This window comes from Buteo buteo, chromosome 4 (assembly GCF_964188355.1).
Source record: "Buteo buteo chromosome 4, bButBut1.hap1.1, whole genome shotgun sequence".
Taxonomy (NCBI): Eukaryota; Metazoa; Chordata; class Aves; order Accipitriformes; family Accipitridae; genus Buteo; species Buteo buteo.
The window spans coordinates 67,149,967-67,172,705 of NC_134174.1; the positions used below are offsets into that span (position 1 = coordinate 67,149,967).

Consider the following 22,739-nt stretch of genomic DNA (forward strand, 5'->3'; position numbering starts at 1 on the left):
TGGGAATTGTTCTTCTGAGCACCAGGCCAATGCATTTGAGCTGTAAATTAAAAGCTGCAGCATCCTTTACATCTATATTGAAAACAGCCTGTCTTAAAGTTGTACCCACCCGTTTCTGCTGATAGCGCTAATGAGCTGTTTATATAAACAGCCGGCAAAATACCTGCTGCTTATTTTTCAGCCTGCACCACATTACACAGCACGGCATCCACGCTTGAGAGACCGTTGTTAGACTGAATAACCATTCTTAATTTTTTCCAATTTTACAACTAGAAATGAGAGAAGCCTCTGCCTGCTGTCAAAGGAAATAGCACTGAAAATGCTGTGTTTTCCCTTTCCTTCATAGTTAGATTAAACAACTGAATCTTCGTTATTCTAAAAATTTTTGCTGAACAATGATATCGAAGGGACCGCTGTGATTACTTCCTCCTGTTCCTTTGCATAACTAAGTCACAGGAGTCCTGTATGATTTTTTTGTGTGTGAGGAGATGATTCATTTTCAAAGCACTCCTTCCTAGTTACAGATATTTCTTCTCTCATTTTCTAGTCACTCAAGTTGGTGATAACTTTTCATATTGTTCAATGAAAAGGAAAAAAAAATCAATATGTACTGAGAATATGAGCCTCTTACATGAATTTTCAAATGTCAGGAAGCTCAAAGTTGAGGTTTCCACAGTAGAATTAAGGTAATCCTCTCATTTGGGGTGTTCTGACATTAGGTTAAATAAACTTCTTACATTTACCTATGCAGTTTGCAAATCTAGTCCAGCAGCTACTTTAACGATGCCATTCCATAATCACTAACACATCTGAAATAATATTTGCTGTGCATTTTTAGAAGACTGTACTGATACACTAACCAATTCGTCTTGTTTTGTACCATAATTGCCCAGCTGTGTCTCTGCCTGGCAATTCACCCTGGGTTGATCCCACTACTTTGCTTTCTTTTCCTATAAAGTTAACAAGAGATGTCAAAAGAAGGTCACGTCACCCTGGGGAGCTGTAGAGCTACTTCCAGGCTTTTACAGAAGCTCAGGGTTTTGTTTTAAAGTTGTGAGGCTTTGCCTCTTCCACTCCAGCCTGCCTAGTGGGAAGCAGTGGACTTGAGAAGAGAGGTAGGCATGGTTAGAAATGTTATGTAGAAGAAATGGAGGAGAGGGATTTCCTAAAAGGTGACACTTGTTTTTTAAACATCGGCTTTTTTTTTTTTTTTTTTTTTTTTTAAAGAGTGGTGTAATTGTGCGTCTCAAAAATCATGATCCCTTTCTCTTAGCAGAGTAATTTCCCAGGGGGAATGCACGGTGCACTTTTCAAGTGAAGACCAACCATGAGGTTTATTCCCTACATATTAGCATTCATGGTGAGATGAATTCAGAGGAAAGTATAGCCCTCCATACACAGACTGGAATGGAGGTCAGAAGTGCCTGAGAAATTTGTAATTTAATAATAGAAAGTGTGGGCTTGCACTGAAAGCAGGAGTGTGGGCATCTCATTTTTGCTGAGAACAAAATACTAGCCTTCACCATGAATATCCCTTTTATTTGTAGTTTGAGATCCATTTAAGATTCCTCATTTTGGTTTCTATTTTTTAATAACATTATTCTTAGGAAGCTTACTTTTTTACTTATATTTGACTTTTGGTCCTTAAATCAATCTTCAGTAAAGCTGAAGTACATCTTTCACCTTTAGAAAATTAGCATTTTCAGATACAACTTCTGCATTTTGCTGTTGTTCTACTTTATGGATTTGATTCATTATTAGTAATACTTTGTGTTACTCTTCTAAGCTCCTTGTTTCCAAAATGAAATGTTGTTACTTCCAAGTTTCCCTAGTATATGCATAGTTTTCTCTCCTAGATTATTGTTCTTCACTGCGTTGCACTTTCCCGTCTCATCTCCATCTCTCTTGGCTTTTGCCCTTAAAAGCCTTATCCTCACGCTTATCACGGCAGTCTAACCTATCCTTTGAACTGCTCTGAAGTGTTTGCTCTTTCTGTGTTTTGCTGAAGCTTTGTAATTTCCAACAAAGCCTTTAATCCAGGGACTTTACTGAAAATTGGTAGGTTAGAGTATCTCAGAATGAGAAGGAGAAATAGTGGAGGTAATAAAGTGACAAGGGAAGGGGGTGACATTTTGGGACACATCTGCCATGTGGAGCAGTTGATGTTAGTCAACGCTAATGAACTACTGAAGCCAAGAAATACTCGGTGCCATTGACAAAGATAAGAGATTGTTTTTAAACAGGTTTGTGTGGTCTCTGGAGCTGTAAAGAAAGCAGCAGCATTCTTATGCCTGCACAGTAAAATGTACAAACAGCAACGTGTTTCAAGTTTGCCAGTAGCTGCCGCAGTCTATAAATCAGTACATGTTTTCTACTGCTCCTTCATAAATTGAAAGCGTTGGTCCCAGGGAGAAAAAAGTAAATAAATGCACACTGCTCATTTATTTCTACTCCTCTTTCCTTCCCCCTCTCCTCACCACCCCCCCCCCCCCAAAAAAAAAAGCTTTTACTGTTTCACCAGAGCCACAAAACACAAAATATATGAAACTACACAGTGAATGCCATGCTTTGGCTTAAAATGTCTTTTTTTCCGGCTCATGGGATGGCATCAAATGGCTTTTTCTTCCATCTAACAAGATAGTGGTGAAATTCACCTGTCTGCCAAAAATCAGTGTGAGGCTCATGTCCAGCTCGTATCCCACGTCAGACCATAAGCCCGTCCTGAGAGCTGTGAAGGACAGAGACAGTCTTCAGAGAGGAAAGATACGGTGTTTGACCGTGTTCCAAATGAATATAGCAAGTTGTTTTAAAGGGTTTCCAACCATGGCTATATCTTACACGTCTTGAATGCAATACTAGCAATAGAGAAATACTGTGTTTTAACATTTGATTTAAAATATTAAGCTTACATGATGGTTAATTAATGCTATCTGAATATTAAACAGCTTGGAATGCCCCTCATACATCAGAATATTGCACGAGAATATTCGTATGCTAGACTATCTCATTTTTACTGACCATTAACTCAGCAGGAGCTAAGAAATATCCTAAGATCCTTCTTTGCTGCTATTAAAGAACCTCAAAAACTAAATTGGATGCTGCAGTTCTTTCTGGGCAACAAACAATCCAGCTTCAAAAATAAATTAAATTGCTAGGTTTTCCCTAAAAAGATCTCATTCTGCATCCTCAAAGTCTTTCCCATAACACTTTGCAGCTCGTGTCTACACAACTATACACATTTTTCTTATGCCTTCAATATAAAAGAAGCGTTTTCCTTCCACTATTGCCAACCTTTTTCTCTGGTACACTCTCCAGATAAATTGTTTCTCGCATTAATGAGTTGTACATGGTACAAATCCTGTGTAGTAGCTCCCTGTACAGCTCATTCCTCCAGAAGACCTGCCATGTCCCGGGCAAACCTGGGAAACCTTCCCAGGCAGGAAATCTGTGAGGCAGTAGATTGGGAGTTATTGACCTTCAGAATATAGATTTCATTTATCAGGATCCTTTGCCACAGGCATGCTGTCCTCATCTGAATAAATTTGCACTGTACTAAACAGAGAAATTTTTCGGAGGGCTGTGCAGGGGATTTTAAACACACGGTTCCTGCTTCTGTTACGATGTCGGAAAAATTACTGGCTTTGGTTTTGGTGATGTTGCGGGTGGTGTGGTCCAGCTGCCCGAATGGCTGAGGGAAAAGCCGGGTGGTTAATGATCTCGTGGACCTCTGGAGTTCAGGGCACTTGACATTTTACAAATTGAGTTTTGTAATACAACTTCTTGGTGTTCCTTCAGAGGATCGAACCGGACGATTGGATTTCAAAATAGAGATGTTGGAGCGGAGTGGTGTTTTTAAGAGGTAGTAGCAACAAAAAGTAGGTGCTTTTCTCTAAGACAGATCCCTTGGCTGGAGAGGGGCCAGGTTAGAGGCTGGCAAAAATTGAAAGAATCTTTTCCCATGGTGAGGCACTTTTATTGTGTATTTGCAGTATGATAGAAAATGAGTTTTTTCTCTTCTCTATACCTGAAAATGTTCCAGTAGTATAACTCGTAAACTAACTTTTAAAGAATTTTTAAAGTAATGCCAATAATTTAAGCCAGAAACAAATGTGGTTCATAATATCTGGTTTTTTCCTGATCATCTCCACTTATAGATAGGGGAATGGTTACGAGGAAGAATGCTAGGATTGTACGGTTACTGTAAGTATATTGGAGATGAACTATATCAATATATTTAATTTGAGGATTCATTTTTTTAGGCTCTGAAACATTTATAAAATTCATTATTAATATTTATAGTCAGTAACTCCTAAAGGGTTTGATCAGGCTGTGGGCAGCCTCTGCTCCAGCGTGTTTACAGTTTCAACTGACAAGGATGGGAAGGGGGGGAGAAAAAAAATCAGAAACAAGGCTTAATTCTAATAAAGTCATCATTTAACCAGTGGCAATGCTGTGCTACCTGTAGGCGTTGGTGTGTATGCAGTGCCTTTGACAGCGCCGGTCTGGTTTTAGAATCACAGAATCATAGAATAGTTTGGGTCAGAAGGGACCTTTAAAGGTCATCTAGTCCAACCCCCCTGCAATGAGCAGAGACATCTTCCACTAGACCAGGTTGCTCCAAGCCCCATCCAACCTGACCTGGAACGTTTCCAGCAATGGGGCATCCACAGCTTCTCTGGACAACCTGTTCCAGTGCCTCACCACCCTCACAGGGAAGAATTTCTTCCTTATATCTAACCTAAATCTACCTCTTTCAGTGTAAAGCCATTACCCCCTGTCCTATCAGTACCTGCCCTTGTAAAAAGTCCCTCCCCATCTCTCTTGTAGCCCCCCTTTAGGCACTGGCAGGCTGCTCTAAGGTCTCCCTGGAGCCTTCTCTTCCCCAGGCTGAACAACCCCAACTCTCTCGGCCTGTCTCCGTAGGAGAGGTGCTCCAGCCCTCTGATCATCTTGGTGGCCCTCCTCTGGACTCACCCCACCAGGTCCAGGTCCTCCTTGAAGTTTTGATGGGCTCCAGGGCGTTGCAGCAGTACAGATGACAGTCCAGGACGGGCTGGCTGTGGTGTGACCCACGGGCTGCAGAGCCACGGTGGCATGAGGGCACTCGCGCTGAGTGATACCAACGCGGCGTTTCAGCCCCCTCGGCTCTTCTCTCCTCGGCTCTCCCGCCGCTAATCCAGAATCCGTTGCCTCTTGATGATCAGGTGCAATTAGCGTTAAAAGGCATACAGCCTTAACACCGAGGCGGTGCTTGGAGTTGCCAGACGTGCTTTGGAAACTCGTCGCAATGTCTGCGCTTATCTGGGATTCAGTGGAAGAACTGAATGAGTTTGTTTACAGTGTTGACGCAAATCTAAAATTATTTAGACTTTCATGTATTTCCAATCTCATTCAGCTCCAAAGCTGTTTGCCTGAGATCATCTATAAATATTTTCACAACAGAAAAGAGAGTAGAAGTGCTTCGGTTTTGGAGAGGGACTGGTTAAATCAAATCTGGAACACACAAACAGAGAACTGGGACAAGGAAAATTGTGGAACGCCATTTTCTTTGAAATGAGAATGTGGAAAAGAAGTTACGGATGACTGAAGTTAAAAAAGAAAATAGCAGTCAAAATGAAGAAAGGTTAAGTGATTTTGAAAGGTTTCACTTGCTGACTTACCAAACAACTGAATATTAGTTTAGTTTCTATAAATTGGTAGTATATTGCTTTTCTGAGTCAAAATTAACTCAGCCCAGTATGTGAAAATGTACTCCATTTTCTGTAAATGTGCCTTTACTATTAATCTCATGTTAATTTTTGTTTAGAGATAAAAATATGCTCTGTATCATCATTCTAGATTAGACACATAATACAGATAAAAACGTTCAGATTCTTCCATTTGCAAAAGTTGCGTTGCAGAGTGTACAATCTGCTTTGTGGTTTCCTGCAGACGTGATCCCTCATTACAGTGATTGTAATTAGGCATTCGGATGCATTTTTCATCTTCAAGGCACTTGACAAACAAGAGGTAACTCGTGCTCCTTCCAGTCCTCTTCCCTAGATAAATAATATTATGAACGTTGTTGTAGAAATGAAGAGAAGAGGTCAAACATCACGTGGAGGCATAAGGAGAGGTTAATGTAGGTACAAGGCTCTACCCTTTGTGAGCATCCATCACCTTTCTGTCTTAAATTAGGTCACCGCTCAGTTTCTGTTTGCCCAAGCATCTGCCCATTTGTTTTCTTTAGGACTCAAAAGCTCCTTTTCCCTCTCTTGGCCTTACCAGTGTAGTTTCTGGCCCATATTTTCTCTTTACTTCGCTCCCTTACTTCAAGAGCATAAATCTCTGTCCTTTCTCCCTGCCATCTCCCGTAACTATTTTTCCTTTCTCAGCTCCTCATCTCCTCTCCCATCAGCAGCTCCCTGCCTCTTCAGGCTGCTGCTTTCCATCCCTTCCCTCTCAGTCTGCCGGGACAATCTTTCAGTCCATCCTTGGGTTTGCAGAACGGGTGCCCTCCACTTGAAAATTGGCTCCTCGTTTCCAGGGGGGAGCAGGGACGGAGAGCAAACGGGTGGGACCTGAGCCACGTCTTGCTTTTGTGGCATTGGCATGTTACACGTGGGGGAAGACTTGCTGAATATTCAGCCTGGCTGGGCTCCAAATTGCCAATTCCTAGGGGGAAAAAAAAAAGATATTCTAGATCCCAGTCTGGTGTTTGTGCCACTAAATCCCAGGTAGCTGTGCCCTGCCTGACTCCTCAGCCAGTGTTGGTGGCAGTCTCTGTCATGCTGAGAGTCGTGTGAACCCTTGATGGTTTACTTCTATTTTTTAAATCAGTATCTAGAACTAGGAATTTTCCTAAAAGTCTTGGTTTTTTCCAAGTTTGCCTGATATACTAAGAAATGTGATCTCAACTTGCAGATCAAAAGACAAATAAAATTCACCCAACATTGATTTGGGGCTTCGAGTGGTGGGATTTCATTTGTGTGTTTTGGGGGACTTTTGGTTTTCAGAGGGTCTTGGCGGGGGGAATATTTCTTATTTAGGCAGTGCTTTAAAGCAGATGAGATTGGGGGGTCTGTACGGGATGGATGCAGGAATCGATTGTGCGCGTGAAGGTTTCCCCAGGAGCCCCATTCCCCTTCTCTCTCCCCAGAATCTAGCTCCCACCATCTTTAGAAGTTGTGGTGCTTCATCTCAAACTCCTCGTTCCCAAAGGTGGATGTCTCGGAGGAGCGATGGGGAAACCTGTGGTCAGCCCTTTTCCTCAACCCTCCTTCACCTGACTGCTCTTCGCAGCTGCAGCCGTCTCGGTATTTCACCGGGGCGAGGAACATGTGGCCTGATGCCGAGAGGAGAATTAGGTGGTGTGGACAGGGGATTTAAATTTAAGATGAAGGGTAATACAAACCAAATGGATTTATAAATCATTCCGAATCTCATTTTTTTTAATAAAGTGAGGTCAGTGGTGCCAGCCAAATTTCAGCACCAGCAGCAGATCATCAAGTTTGGTCTTACATAGCCTAGTGTGCTAATTTAAGCATCTTTTCTGGGTTTGAGTGGGTCTTTATATTTAGAGTAGAAAAAAATGAAAAGTATACATTTAAAAACATTCTTGCTGCTCCTCATTAAGATTGTTGGCTTCTGAAGAGCTGAAGGATATTGTTAAATTTCTTTGGGTCAGTTGAGACGGCGGCTGAATTTCATGGTTGAAGAACAAGAGAGGAAAAAAACCCAATGGAAATATAATGACTATTTGTTCAAAGCAATATCTGCAAATTGCCTGTCCTGTCTAATACAGATTATAGATATTAGAAGGAGAGAGAGGTGATTATGAACTATAATCAATCAACAGCATTTATCCAAAGTCCTAGGTTCTGGGTTTCTTTGTGGGCAGGCCGTGTTTACACATTATTGGCTATCTAGTTGGGCTAGCTGGAATCATTTTATTTCTGAAGCAATTTGATAATTTTACTTGATTTGCATCAAATAGAGACATGTGGGTAATGTTGCCACAACTATTTGGCACATCAGATGCACAGTGTTTTCAGGCATGTGACACAATGCATTTTGTTGTGATTTATTAAGATTTATTTTATTCCAATGTTGTTGTTTAACCAAGGTATGTAATTCAGGTTTTTTGTTGTTGTTTTGTGATTTTGTTTTCAACAGATGTGGGAAGAGGCCATTGCCTTGGGTAAAGAACTTGCAGAACAGTATGAAAATGAAATGTTTGATTATGAACAACTCAGTGAACTGCTGGTAGGTTTTTTTTAATGACATAGACACTGCAACGATTTCTTCAGAATTTAATTTCTAAGCTTTTAAAATTCTATTGAAAATCTCTCTTATGACAGTAAAATGCAGAAATAGATGCCCGTTTTGGCTGTGTTGGACAAATGTTGATTAACTGGCTACCACTGGAGTGCCTGAAAAAGATTGTATTTTATTTTTTTTTTAGCTGAAAGAAAAAGATTTCGGTTACTGTTAAGCTGATTTATTTGGGGTATAAAAGGAAATTTGGAATTTAAATATAAATGGGAACATGAAAAAATCCCCATTCTCTCTCAAGTGTCTTTCCATATTCACGTTTCTTTTTTTAGGTATGAATAATCCCCAAGCATTCATGTCTAGAGTCAGTTATTTTTGCCCTGACGTTACCCATTCATTATGCCTGCACCATTTTTTTTCTCCTGCTCTTCTCCAAAGAGATAAATGGCAGCTCTCAGTGTCCCTCCTAACTCCTCAACCATTTTCACAGCGGTTGGGACATGATTCCAGTTTGGTTCTGAAAATTTTTGACTTTCAGGGTTTTGATACATTTTACCTTTGCGCTCACCACGGTCCTTAATTTTTTTGAATTGTTTATCTGCGTTATCCCAGCCTGAGCTGGGCATTAATTTGGTGTCATTGCACCCTCTTTCTCTGCTGACACCGATGCTCAGTTTGGGGATGGCTAGGAGCCGTCTCCCCAGAGGCACCTCCATCCCCATCTCCCCGGAATCTCCTTTCTTGGGGAGGAAAGAATACAGGTAAATAGAGCGCCTCTCAATTTTGTGGTTTCTTCACTCCTTTACATGCTCTTTGTTTTGTCCATGGTTCTGTCCTCCAGCTCTCTAGAGCTGAATTTATATCCTTTTTTGATGGTCCTCCTTTTGTGGCATTTTAACTGTTTTTTACTGACATACCAGTTGTATTGATTTGCCTAACAAATGCGGAGCCTGGTTTCACGTCGCTTTGTACTGCAGGAGGTCAGGGATGTATACAGAGCATTTCTCGGGTGCTGCGGTACGCCAGAAGAGTCTTCCTTGGCCCGCCGTCAGTAGGGCTGCGTTCAGTGGAGAATATTCTTCATTTCAATACAAAAGGAATCTGGTAGAGATTGTTCCTCAGCTAGAAATGATTCTCATGTGTCAGATATGATTACTCACCGGTGGGTAGCTACTCTCCAGGTCCCTCGTTTTTAATTTTCCATCTTCTTTATGCTTGCACATGGGAACGTGAACACCTTTGTCACAGAGGCAACCACTCTTCACTTATCATACCGTATCCGTGTTGGAGAAGTCTGAATTTGCACTTTATATATTGTAGCTGATGACCAATAATACAGAGTTAGGTATTTTTCACCATTTCTCTTGCACAGTAAATATGTCACTGCTTACATTAAGTGACATAATTCCAGGCACTGGTATAAACCAGGTGTAGTTCATCTGTGTATGGGGATGGAGTTTCTCCCTCTTCTAAGAGGGGAGTCCCAGAACTTCCAATTCTCACATCAATTTACTTGCTCCTCATCAGGAAGGAGAAATTAAGAGAGATGTCACAAAAATTAGTACCAGCGTGCGTTGGGCATTCATCCCTAATAAGGCAAAGATCAAAATTCACTCTCCCATATGAGTCAGGTCTCGCATACCCCATCGGCTTTTCTTATTGCTGCTGCTGAATAGCATTAGCATGCTAGCTCTTTCCCTCCCACCCCCCAGGAAAATTTAAAAGTTTTTTGTTTCTTTCTGTTCTCCCTATTGTCTCTTTTATTCAAGCAATATTAAATATTAGACTCTAAGACAATTCAGAAATGACAAAATAGTTTTGCTACAGGTGAACTGAGAAACATACAGCAGATCTGGGTCTTTGTAGTCTTCTTGCCATGTACTGTTATCTGTCGTAGGGGAGCAGTAGTAAACCTCCCCCCCAAATCAGAATTTGTTCTCTTACAGAAAGTAATAGACTAAAAATAAGTTAATGAACAGATCATCTGAAGCTGTACATTTGTTACTATTTCATCTTTTGAGATAAAGAAGGATTCCACTTCGAAAACAGATGGTGTCTGACATGCATGTATTTATTCCAAAAGTTATATTTTTCTGCAATTCTCAACTGCGTGCTTTCCATATACAAATAAATAGCTGTAAACATGGAAAAGTAGTAGAAAACTGTAATAAAATGTAACAGCCGAAAACTGAGAAGTCAGCACCACCGAGATGAGCTGGCTTTAGCGGTATGTATGTACTTCATCGTTCCAGTGTTTTGGCATTGGCAGTGTCACAACCTGGAATTCAGGCTGCTTTGAAAATTCTTGACCTTCATCAGAATTGAGATACTGGATATGGAACAGTGAGGTTCAGCCAGTTGAGCATAAAAATAGTGACTACAGAGTCTACTATTTCAGAATATTAGCATATATCTGATAGAAAGGTGAAGAAAAAGGGGTGAATGAAACATGTACACCTTTAAGTTAGAGATACACATAAAAGAGATCTAGATCTTAAGTATAAGGAATCTCCTTAAAGTTTAGGTCATTAAAATTCCTCCTGTTTATTTTGCAGAGAAAGCAAGCCCAGTTCTATGAAAACATTGTGAAAGTGATAAGACCAAAACCAGACTATTTTGCTGTTGGATACTACGGCCAGGGATTTCCGACATTTATAAGGGTAAGCGTCCACCTTTTTCCACAGATAATAGCAAGGTTTCTTGCTTTGGAAATTTCCCTCGGTTATGAAGAAAGTACGTTATTGTATGTCAGTGTGTTATCTGCAATCTGCCTCACATTGATGGTTGGTTTTTAGGTGTATAAAACAAACTGGTTTTTTTTTTTTTCCCCTTTCCCGTTTCTAATACGGAATAGTTGAATTTTAGTAGAGAAGCTTTTTATTCAAACATATCCAATACTTCTTCAGGGTATCACTAGAAATGAAGATATACCACCCAATCCATAAATCAGGGTAATAACCAGCACCATCTGAAATGGTGACATTTTTGCCTGACAGGGGTGTGTGTGTGTATATTTATATATATATATGAGAGTATGGTAGAGAAGCCTTTTGTATGTGACCATGCTTTCATGTGAGTCTCCTTTCCAGCATAGTCACTAAAATGAAGTTGAATATCAGAGAAGTATGTGATACCTTTAAAAGCAGTCTTTTATCATTGGTTTTCCTGAGTCACATGTCAATTTAAGACATAGGTCACTTGGTTGATGCCAGGAACATCAGTCTAGTAACATTTTAGGTTTTTTCCACTGATACCAGGATTGTTATGGAGTTGAATTAGTGGCTAGAGAAGGGTGGGGATTTAACATATCCGAATTGCATCTGTATCATGATTCTCTAGACTCTGGCACTTGGCAGTCGGTGGCATGGAGATAACTGCGCTGCTCGTATCTGTCTTAAGAGCTGAGGATTTTCAATTTGGAAAGAGACTTTGGAAGAGTTACAGCAGATTAAAGCACTTCAAGAGACAGAAGAGTCAAATGATTACTATTATTCTCAGATTATTCTCTGAGTCCAGGAGACTCAGAGAGATTTGGTCTCAGGCCAGGGGCTGGTGGTAGGTTTCTTCCTGGAAATACTCATTTGGGAGATGAGTTCCTGTTTATAACTGAGTAATTCCATGTTACCTCTCTCAGATTATGCCATGACAAATACCAGGAGCAAGCCCAAGCCTATGCTGAAGCCCGTCTCACTGGATAAATCCCATGAGTGCTGATCAAGCTGGCTTTGTCAGGTTACTTGTGGTCGGCTGGTCTTTCATGGTCTATTAAAATGAAGTAGGGAAAGGCTTTAAAAAATCCCTGAAAGTAAAACTTTTATTAATCAGGTGCTCGTTTGGAAGAATCCTCCTTTTCCACCAACTAACTAAAGCCCATGTGAAAAAAATTATATTCTTGAATCATACCAAGAAGCAGCAAATGCGTGTGGCTTTTCATACACCCTGGGATGCTGGACTACAGGCGTGCTTGTACCATTCACGCCTCCTGAGAAGTACAATACATGATCAGTTCTTTGCAGCTGAAAGGAATAAAGCTGACCCCAGGCAGCTCCTGCCAGGCTCAGAGTGCATTTGCAGCATCCATTGTGTGCAGACCCTCAAACAAAAATGGGGAGATGAGCTCTCTCCTATGTTAGCCCACTGCTTGGTCTCCAAATTACGGTTGGGCATCTCATGCCAAAGAGATTCTGAGCGTGCGGGAAGGTGGCAGGATCGTTGGTACCCCGAGTTGCCCCAAAGCTTGTGAAAGGCAATTCCGCAAACTGGCAAAGCCGTATGTTAGCAGCTGAGGCAAAGGCTTGATGGTCTGTGAGCTACCCTGTGTATCAAAAGACCAACCCTAAAGAGGTGCGAAGCGGAAAAACTAAGAATTATTGTGGTGTTTGAAGTACATGTAGAGTAACGTACGTGCAATAGCTTTTATCAAGCGTCAAACAGCAAAAAATGTTTGTGGTACGTGAAGTAAAAAAGCTTTAATAAGTCTTTTGTAAAATGTTTATTAATAATTTCTTAAGTTTTACCAGGCAAAAAATATTTAGTATCCGGTAAGAAGGAGTCACTGTTAAGATTGACCAACCCATTTTTCCAGAAAATGATTAAATTAGTGTTATATGATATTCTAATAGGGAAGACTGGATTATCAGGAATCGTCAAAACAATGAACGTACAATGAAGTCACTGATAGCTTTGCAAAAGGGATCGTGGCTGTCAGTCGACATGAAATTTTGTCACGCGTACAGTCACTCTCGACAGAGTGCACATTATCCTCTAGAAATATCGTGACTATCCGGTGATCCAGAGCTGCTAACCGGAGAGGGGCTGCCCTGGGATCACCAGGGGCACGGCGAGCCGTCCTGACCGAGCGCACGGGGTGGTTTGTCTCAGCCCCTGAACCAGCCGCGGGTTGACGTGCAGAAAATGCAGAGAGCACAAGGCGGTTTTCCTGTGGAAGTGCTGTGTTAAACTGAAGAGTCAAAGGGATGCAGTGCAGAACAGTCTTAATCTGCTATATTAATGTTGAACTGCTTTTTCTCTTCATGACTGAATGGGGTTTTTTGTCAGTGCGAGAAAACACCATGCTTTACAAAAGCCTTGTGGATTGGTCAGTTTGTAATAAAGGAGTGATTAAAAGCTCTGAAGAATAGGCTATTAAGTGCCTTGCTGATTGAGAAAATCCTCAATACCAGCTGTTTTTTCTGTTGCAATTTTTCCTGTGAATTACAGGTATATATACATGAATTACAGGTATATATACACTTCTTAGGCATCTGCCCTTTTTTTTTTTTTTTCTTCCACCCAAATAAAGAGTATTCTTTCATCTACTGTGCATTTCAAAAGGCACCATTGCAGAACTAAACCCAACTGGGCAGATATAAACTATTCCAGTTTTCTACCCCTAGTCATAACACCCTTTTTTCCAACAAGTGCTGTATAATTTTTTCACCAAGTGTTCATTCTGAGATGAGTAATGAGGTTAAGCATATTCAGATGCAAGTGTTACATTCATATCAAAATTTACTTTAATATATTTTATCAGTTAAAAATATGCAAGTCATCTTTCACCTTTTTCTTAGAATTTAATATGCTTGTTCAGTCTATAAATGGACTGTATAAAATATATCTTAATTTTCTTTAATGTGAAAAGAAGAAAACAATATTTAGAAATACAATATACTTAATTTCAAAGTTATGCTGTGTGCAGACAGCTGTAAAATGGCAAAAATCTAATAGACTAATGTGGTCTGGGGTGTATCAGTCTTTCTAAAACAGTCAGTGGCTTTGGACCTTCCTCCTAAAATTGGCTTCGTTTTCTGTTTATACTTTTCTCTGCTATTCTTGCTTGCTCACGTCAATACCTTTTAATAAATGTTAGTTTATAAAAAGCCTAATTCTGTTTATTTACATCCGTTCCACCATTAGCTGTGGAAGATGAATGAGAGGAATTACAGAGGGAGATCTTGGATTTGATAGAGGACATAATTTGTCTTAATACATTTTCAGTGGGCATCTATTTTATAGATCCTTGAAATCATGTGTTTGGATCCCATTGAATTTAGTGTGGTTTATGCATAGGCCTAAAGGTAAGTGCATGCTTAGTGATTTCAGTACTGAATTGGAGGTAAGGAAATCATTTTGTGCTTTATTGAATTGGCATAAAATATTTGTAAACTATTGATTATATCATAGCGTGAGGAATGTAAAATTTCTCACTTAACAGCATGGGAGTCAATGCTTCTGAGATGCCAGTTCATTACTGAGGATACCAGTATTAGGATTTCACCTCTTAATTTGTTTCCAGAACAAAGTCTTCATTTACCGGGGAAAGGAGTATGAACGCCGCGAAGACTTCGAAGCGAGGTTATTGACTCAATTTCCGAACGCGGAAAAAATGAAGACAACATCTCCACCGGGCGATGACATTAAAAACTCCTCTGGCCAGTGTATCCTTGGGTGGTACAGCGGCTCCTGCAGCCGCACAGATGGGGGATTTCTGGCCAACACGAGCAGGAGACTGTTGCGCTTCTGCCTTTATGGGTGTAATACATTAATTTTGTTGTTCTGTCCTTTGCATTCCCGTTGAGCTGCCTGTTCTGCATGATTGAAATTTGCTTTTCAGTTCTTAACCCCTGAATTCAGATATTCAGTGCTTTACTGTAAAGCCAAAACTGGATCTACCATCTAAATTTCACAGGCCAGTGTCAGAACAAATCATGAGGTGAGTTTGGGCTGGTTTTGCAATTTTATCAGTCTCCTTTATAACACTTTAACTAGTTCTTGTTGTCATATAACAAATCTGTACACAGCCAAGGAGGGTAGTAATTGTGAGGGCATTCCATGGGTATTCTTAATATCAGCAGAGATCCCATCCAACCCACTGGAGAGCAGTGATCCCATAAGCGGTTTATATTTATGCAGAAACTCTTCTTCTAGGACTAGAGTTTAGCAGCAATTCCTAAACAGACAGTGTTTGATTTTGATTGTGCTTTTCCCTTTTTTCAGTTTCTATAGGGTGAATGAAGTCCAACGGTTTGAGTATTCACGCCCTGTTCGAAAAGGAGAGAAAAACCCGGACAATGAATTTGCGGTAAAAAAAAAAAAAAAAGAAAGAAAATAGAGTACTCTGGGGGTTTGCTTGTTTATTCCCCTCCATTTTGAGAATCTGAACCATTCATTATGTTTTGGTTGTTGAAAAATAAATCCTAGGTTTAAATGTGATTATTTTTCATAGAAATTCAGTTAAACCAATTTATCGTGTTCTGGTTTATACCAATAGAAAAAATGGACAAAGCTGTGTTTATTTTCTTAAAAAAACAACTGTTTTGAGAAGGAAGTTTAAAATGGCTATACCTGAAAAGATAGATGTCTCTTGCCAAAACTTGTCTTGCCGTGAAGATTCTAGTCAGGCATCTAAAAAGCTTTTTGCAGTAATACCTTTTTTGTTTCTTTTCTCTCCTTTTTTTTTTTTTTAACTAAACCATATGTTTCATCTAATGGTCAGTAAAACTCCCTTTGAGCACAGCTTGTATTCATCAAAACATTTACAACAGGTTACATCAAGTTGATTGCCTTTTTTTTATAGACACCATTTTATTCACAGGGGTTCTAGTGGGTGCAGTTAGTAGTAAAGTAGTAGTAGTAATTAAAGTAATAAATTAATGCATCATTTCTTGAGCGTAGAACTTGGTTTTCTGTGTAGTAGTAGGCTCTAATCTAATCAATGTGCCAATAAATGCTGAGTATTTGGTTTCCTACAGCTAAGACTAGGTATTCATTCAGAGACTCTTCTAGTGCCTGTGGCTTCTTTTGGTGGCTGTTATATCAAAAATTGCTAATTTGCTAATCTACGTGGGTTTAGCTGAGGGGGTAGGAGACCCTTCTTTTCTAAAAGCATAATGCTAGACTGGAGTGCTCCAGTTTACAATATGTTTTGAGTGTAGATGCAAAAATGTAGGTGTATCTAAATCACTTTGAAATTACTTCTTCTGTTAATGGAGGATGGAATAAGCAATTCTGTTTTAAAAAAAGTCTCATAATAAATCAGATGCACTACCAACATATGCCAGTTCTAACACAATCAGCTCAAGAGACATCTCTGACGTCGGTTATGAACCAAATACACACATGTGAAGGAAGAGACGTTAAATCACGCATCCTTTAATTCAAACCAGCGAGGAGGTGTTACAGCAGAGCCATTGCAGTTTACACCTCAGATGAAATCACAGTTTCGCAAATTCAGGCCAGGACAGGACCTTGGGTCCAACCCCTGCCCCGGCTCCGGGGTCAGACCCGGCTGCTCAGGGCTTTCGCCGTTGAGTCTTGAAACTGCGAGGATGAGGATGGCACAGCCTCCCCGGGGAGCCCGTCCCTCCGCTCCTCTGCCCTCCTGGTTTTCCCTATATCAAGAGGTGGTGGTTTTGTGGAGGATGGTCCTTAAAAGCTCCTGTGGGAGAAATGACAGTCCAGTAAAACCAGTGGATCTTTCACGTAGTGTTCTCCTTTGGCAAGAGAGCAGTTGTTCTCTACTAAATCACGTATCAGATTTAAATCGGTGCTGCTCCATCATCTGCCCAAGCAGATACTGTTTGAAATTTCCCCCGGCTTCGTCATGTCTGTCGTACTGTGGTTCCTTTTCCTGATGATAACGTTTTAAGGCTTTGCCTAAGATAAAAGCTATCAATCTGATAACGTGATGTTTCTGTTATATTTGCAGAATATGTGGATTGAGAGAACCATCTATGTGACAGCGTATAAATTACCAGGGATTCTGAGGTGGTTTGAAGTCAAATCAGTTTTCATGGTAAGATCAGTTTGGCTTTATTGAGATTGCATAAAAGAACGGGGCTCTTATACAGCCAGGGAGCATTTATATTTGTGTATGACTGTGCTTCGGTCCTGTGAACAAGCAATCAATGTGGAAATTTGCTTGCAGAGGGTGCTGATTATTGACTGAGGGTGACCCAAGTAATGCTTTTCCCCTCGTGAGAGAAGGAAATCTGGGCTGATCTTCCAGGCCTTTAGGGCAACGTCCGGTCAAGTGCTTGAAGTACTTCTTATTTCTGGCTTTCAACAGGCCAGAATGCTGTAATGGCTCATTACAGCCTGTGGCGTAAGCCGTGTGCCTAAAATGACGAGGGACCCGCGGTGGTGTAGGGGAACCCTGCTACATGAAAACGAAACTAGTCTGAATTTTGGAAAAGAGGATTTTGGTAGTCTGGTTGTAATTTATTCAAGATACCATAAATCGAATGCATTGTATGTGTCAGCACTTCTTCTCTACTTACCGTTTGTGCTTAAAGATTGTTTTGGGCTTTTTTCCATAGTTAGCTAAAATATACCCTAGCAACCTCACGGAGTGACTCCAAATTATGCATTTCTCTGTTCTACCATTTAGACTGTTTAGATAAGACATATCCATTAAATGCCTTTAAGATTAAATTATTCTTACACAGCTGTAATTTTTAAGTAGCAATAAAAACATTGTTACTGCAGTTTTTAAATCTCTCGTGAGGCTTATTTTTAAAGAAAAAGAACAATTTGCATATGATTAATTAAAACCTTTTTCATTGCTCCATTGAGGTTATGTTGGACAGTTGTATTTAGATGAACAGAAGTAATGCAGAAAATTACTATGGTATCTATAGTAACAGAATATGAATGTGATGTTTGACAGTAATAGGCAGCTGAATAAAACACATTGAATTTTTAATGAATTTTGTATTTTCAATATTATCCTGATAGAGAAGATTGTATTTATCTTCATGATTGCAAAAAGTGTTGTTTATAAAGCCTGGCAGATCTGATGAAAGTCTCTGTTCCTTACGAGTTAAGAGCACAACCTGACAGGCTGCTTTATGCAGGCAATTTGTATACACGCACCTTTAACGCTATGCTTGTCATGGAAATGTGCATAAATCCTGGGAGAGTGCTTTCTATAAGCTTTTTGTAAGTAAGGATTATATCAGTCGCATAGCTGAAAAATGATACCAGAATGGAACTTAATAATATGTGGAAAGACAGCAACGGATAACTTTTGACCTAGCTCTGGCATAGTTACTACAAAATTGGTATTGACTTTCTTCAAGATTCCTGTCGACTAAAATGCTGGGAGCATGATCACAAGGTTTACGTCCCTGTAATGCTAAATTTTGATTATGGATACAGATATTATTGACGTTTTACTAAACACGATGAATTAAAGTAGCTTTGCGCATTTCATATTTTATTGATGGAACTAGAATATTCTTAAAGGAAGAGGTGAGATCCTATCAAATCAGCACGGAGAGAAAACCGAGTAATTTAATAAATGCAGTGTGTTATGTTAACCCATAGGAACATGCATAATTTCCTTAAATCTATTTGCTTTTAAAATTCCCTCTGATGACTTTTACCTAAACCTTTTCAATCTGTTCATTGTCTGCAAGGAATTTGTTATACGCATTCATTATTCTGTATCTGATTTGGTTTAGCTGGACACAAGTAGGTGTAGGGGAAAGGTTTGCTGAGTGAATTAGAAACTGGATTTTGAATTGCACTTGGTTTTAAAAAGTACAAATACTAATCTCTGTTTTCTTTTGATGTTTAATTTTTTAGTGTCGCAAATGTATCAGGAGTATGTCTTTTCTATTTGCCCTGAATAGATTGTGTAGTGTCCAGAGTTAGCAAGCAACTTGGAGCGAGGCTCATAATTTACGAGTATAGATATTTCTAATAAATAGCCTTCAGTAAGTTCCAAAGCACGGTTTATAGTAGTAGGATGGGAACTGCAATTCTCCATCTGCTTTTAAAAAATTAGAGGGAGGATTATGAGAGTAGTAAAAGAAAGGAGAATGAGAAAGCAAGCCATGATTGCTGATACAGAAAAGTCAAAAAAGATGTCTGTCGGCTCAATGAGTGCTAATTTCTGTAGATATTCAAGAGCTTTAAAAGCAATGGTTCATCAACAAATTATTGCATAGTTAGAAGCCCATTAATACAAATGACAGAATCCTAAATTTAGCATATGATGTTCCCGACAGCTCTTGCCGAATCAGATGGTGAATATGGTCTTACTTTGCCAGTCCAAATTTCCCTCGTAGCACACTCCGCTCTGAACGGCAGCCGGCGTCTGCCTGCCCGAGCCTGGTCTGCGCCACAGCCGCAGCAGAAACATCAGGCTCGTTACCTGCCTCCCCCAGTAATTTCACCAGACAGACTTTTCAAAATGCTAATTAAAACATCCTTGATGTCATCAGATGGCAGGTGTAAGAGTAACAACTAAAGAGATCTGATTATAAGTGGTTCTCAGAAACATGGTAAGCGACTGATAGCCAGGTAGAAGTGCTTCTTTGTTTATGTAGCATTTATGGAAATTAGGGTGTAATCAAATATACACTTGCATTTTCCTCACAGGCCTCAATTAACCTTCCTTTTCTATTCCTACCACATCATTTTTTTAATGTAAGCAAGCTATGTCTTCGAGGGAGGACTGTCTGCACTCTGGGTTGCTGCAAGTTAGTAATTTTTAGCCCATTCACTAAATGTACATATTCTAGCAATATTGTAAATATTTTAATACTGTTTTTGTCAACATGAGCAGCTGTCATTCTGAAAGACACAGTATCTGGTCATAAATCATAGTTAGAGATCAGTCAATTAAAATAAAGCACTTTTTGTACCGTATAAGAGCTAATTCACCCCATGAAGACATCTGAGGAGCTGTCTTCACTGAAGTCCAGGCTATGTGAGAAGGAAAATTTCTTCCTTCAGTTATTGACGTTCAGATGAAGAAAATGTGACCTTGTGGGAAAAAGCACAGCAGATAGCTTAGAAGTCATCTCTTCAACATATTAAACTCAATTTCCTTGTAAATGCACCAAAATAATCACTGCAAAAATATCTTGGGGTTTTGAGCTGCTTAGGATTACATTTTCCATCAGAAAATCCATGTTAAGTTATCATTTCTTTCATACTATTACATTAAGCTGGATCTTCTTTGTACTGCTAAAACTCACCGACTCGTAATCTCTGATGTTCTCCATAATCCTCCAAAAACCTTGCGTGATTCCTGTCAGAGCCTTTCTGAATGTTGTGCTGTTGTGCTGAGATGTAATCTGTCGAACAGTGGCGAAATGCATTTAACTCTCTCCACTGATATTGATTATCCCCTATCAGTTACCGGAGTATATGGATATCAAATATCTAAATGCCTGGAACCACCCTTTCTGTTAATTACTGGTTAAAATATCTTTTGTTCTGAAATTCCTGAAATGTTTCCAGTCGTGGTGGTTTGGTGGACAGCCAGTTCTGTGGCAGGTTAAAAACTCTGCTCGTTCGTTAAAACCTCCTTTTGTTTCTCTTTTAGGTTGAAATCAGTCCACTGGAAAATGCAATAGAAACCATGCAACTAACAAACGATAAGATCAATAATATGGTTCAGCAGCATTTAAATGATCCGAATCTACCCATTAACCCTCTCTCGATGCTGCTTAATGGCATCGTGGATCCTGCAGTGATGGGAGGGTTCACAAACTATGAGAAGGTAACTTCAAAATTATCTGTCCCGCTTCACCTCTTTGAGCCTGGGCTCTCCTGGAATGCTGCAGGACCTGTGTGCTCGTACATAAACACTATGCGAGTCTCCCCTCCTACGTGTTTTGTAGAACACTGCTAAAAAGTTACTGGTTTTAATGTCTTTCTGATATTTCTGGGTACGTTTTTGCCTTCCTACATTCGAAGGAAGAGTTGGTGCGTTTAGCAGCAGGAGTACTTACGCGGGGACGCGGTGGGCAATCGCTTACGAGAGTTGGACACTGCGACCGACGGCAGTCCCAGTGTGTGCTCTCGTGCGCTTGGCCATCGGCGCTGAAGCAGGAATTTCTGGGAGAACTTCAGTGACCAAAGTAACCCACTGCGGTTCTCTCCTTTGCTTTCAAATGCATGAGTTTTTAAAGGATCAGTCAAACGGTAGAGACTTCTGAGATACCACTCAGTTGCAAGTATGTCTAAGTAATCTTAACTGCATGTTTACAATGTTAGCTTTTAAAGTTATATGGGGTATGATATTAACACTGGGAAACTGTAAACACTATGTCTAGTATTTGTGTTGCCAGTATTAATCATATTAAGCTAGCATATACAAACAACATGTATTTTGTAACATAAATGGAGAAGGTCCATGCTGACAGACATGTTGCTGTATCCGTCCATTTGTGTCCTCCTGTCTTAATCTTAAAACACGGTTAAGTCCTCTATCTTTTTCCTAGATTTTTACTTTGTATTTCTAGCTATTACTGCTGTTTTGCAGAACTTTGGGGTTGATTCATTTATCTTTGCTGTTGGTAATTCTTCCATGGTAGAAGGTGTTGATTCATTTTCTGAAGTAATGGCTCATTTCTCTCTCTTGTCTAGGCTTTTTTTACTGAAAAATATATGCACGAGCATCCAGAAGATCATGACAAGATTGAAAAACTGAAGGACCTGATTGCTTGGCAGGTAAAAGATTTTAAGTCAGGTTGGTCAGGGCCAACTGCTGTACAAAGACAGTTTAGTGTCACTTTTGAGAAAATTCAGACATTAAACCATTCACCCTGTGTACACTTCTTTGCCATTTAAAACTGTCTTGGAACTTGAGCTAAAGTTCATCTTTTCAAATCTGACATCATTTGTCATTTGATAAACCTGCAAGGAACAAACATGATGAACCTCTTTTTTTTCTTTTTCTTTTTTTTTTTTTTTGTAACCATAATACGGTGAAAATATCCCATCTATATCAAGTGAGAAAATATTTTATAATAATGCTGGTTGGTATTACTGGCAATTTAGTTTTGCATTTTAATTTTCTAAGGCTGATTTCAGAAATTCTTCTCAGACAGTAAGATGAAATGCCTAACCCTGAATCCCTCCTCCTGCTTGCATCCACTGGGACAGGATTTCTTCACATGTTCACTTCTTTGTTCAAACAATATATTTTCCATTTATTAAACTTTATATGTATACCTACAGTACGTTTTAGCACAGAATATTAAATGTGAGAGTTGCAAAATTAACTTGCATGCAAAATATTTAGTAAATTCATCTAGACATTGTGAAACCTTTGCTTCATTTGCTATATAATTTAACATGGTACAAAACCAGTAGTGATTCCTAAAGCATATGAAATTATGTGGTGTTTTTATGATGACGTGTTAAAGCAGAAATCAGTTAAATGTAAGATCACACAGGTTATATTTCCTGAACTGGGAATGGAACCCAGGTTTCCAGCCCTGTGCCTGAGAGAAAGCAAGAGCCCTCTTGCATGAACAACTGCATTTATGTGTACCAAAGGATATTTTTCAGAACAAACAAGAAACAATTCCAATTTTGTTCCATAGTCATATACTGGCCATTTTCCAGTGGTCTCAAGGTAATTTTATGATAACTAAAAAAACACCAATATGATTGGAAGCTTTTTTCCCCACAGAAGAAAGTGCATCATTGCCTTTTTATATTCAATTTTGTCTTTATAATAAAGG

The 22,739-nt window shown here is 39.6% G+C and overlaps 1 protein-coding gene across 2 annotated transcripts in view; it reads left to right on the top strand.

Moving 5' to 3' along the window:
- Positions 1-22,739, top strand: part of DOCK1 (dedicator of cytokinesis 1) — a 312,956-nt gene that overhangs the window by 257,074 nt on the left and 33,143 nt on the right. For both annotated transcript variants that reach the window (XM_075026608.1, XM_075026609.1), the window contains exons 39-46: positions 8,155-8,244; positions 10,809-10,913; positions 14,549-14,690; positions 14,887-14,965; positions 15,250-15,334; positions 16,961-17,047; positions 20,591-20,767; positions 21,637-21,720. In XM_075026608.1, the coding sequence (XP_074882709.1) occupies positions 8,155-8,244; positions 10,809-10,913; positions 14,549-14,690; positions 14,887-14,965; positions 15,250-15,334; positions 16,961-17,047; positions 20,591-20,767; positions 21,637-21,720 (849 nt within the window). The remainder of the gene's footprint in view (positions 1-8,154; positions 8,245-10,808; positions 10,914-14,548; positions 14,691-14,886; positions 14,966-15,249; positions 15,335-16,960; positions 17,048-20,590; positions 20,768-21,636; positions 21,721-22,739) is intronic.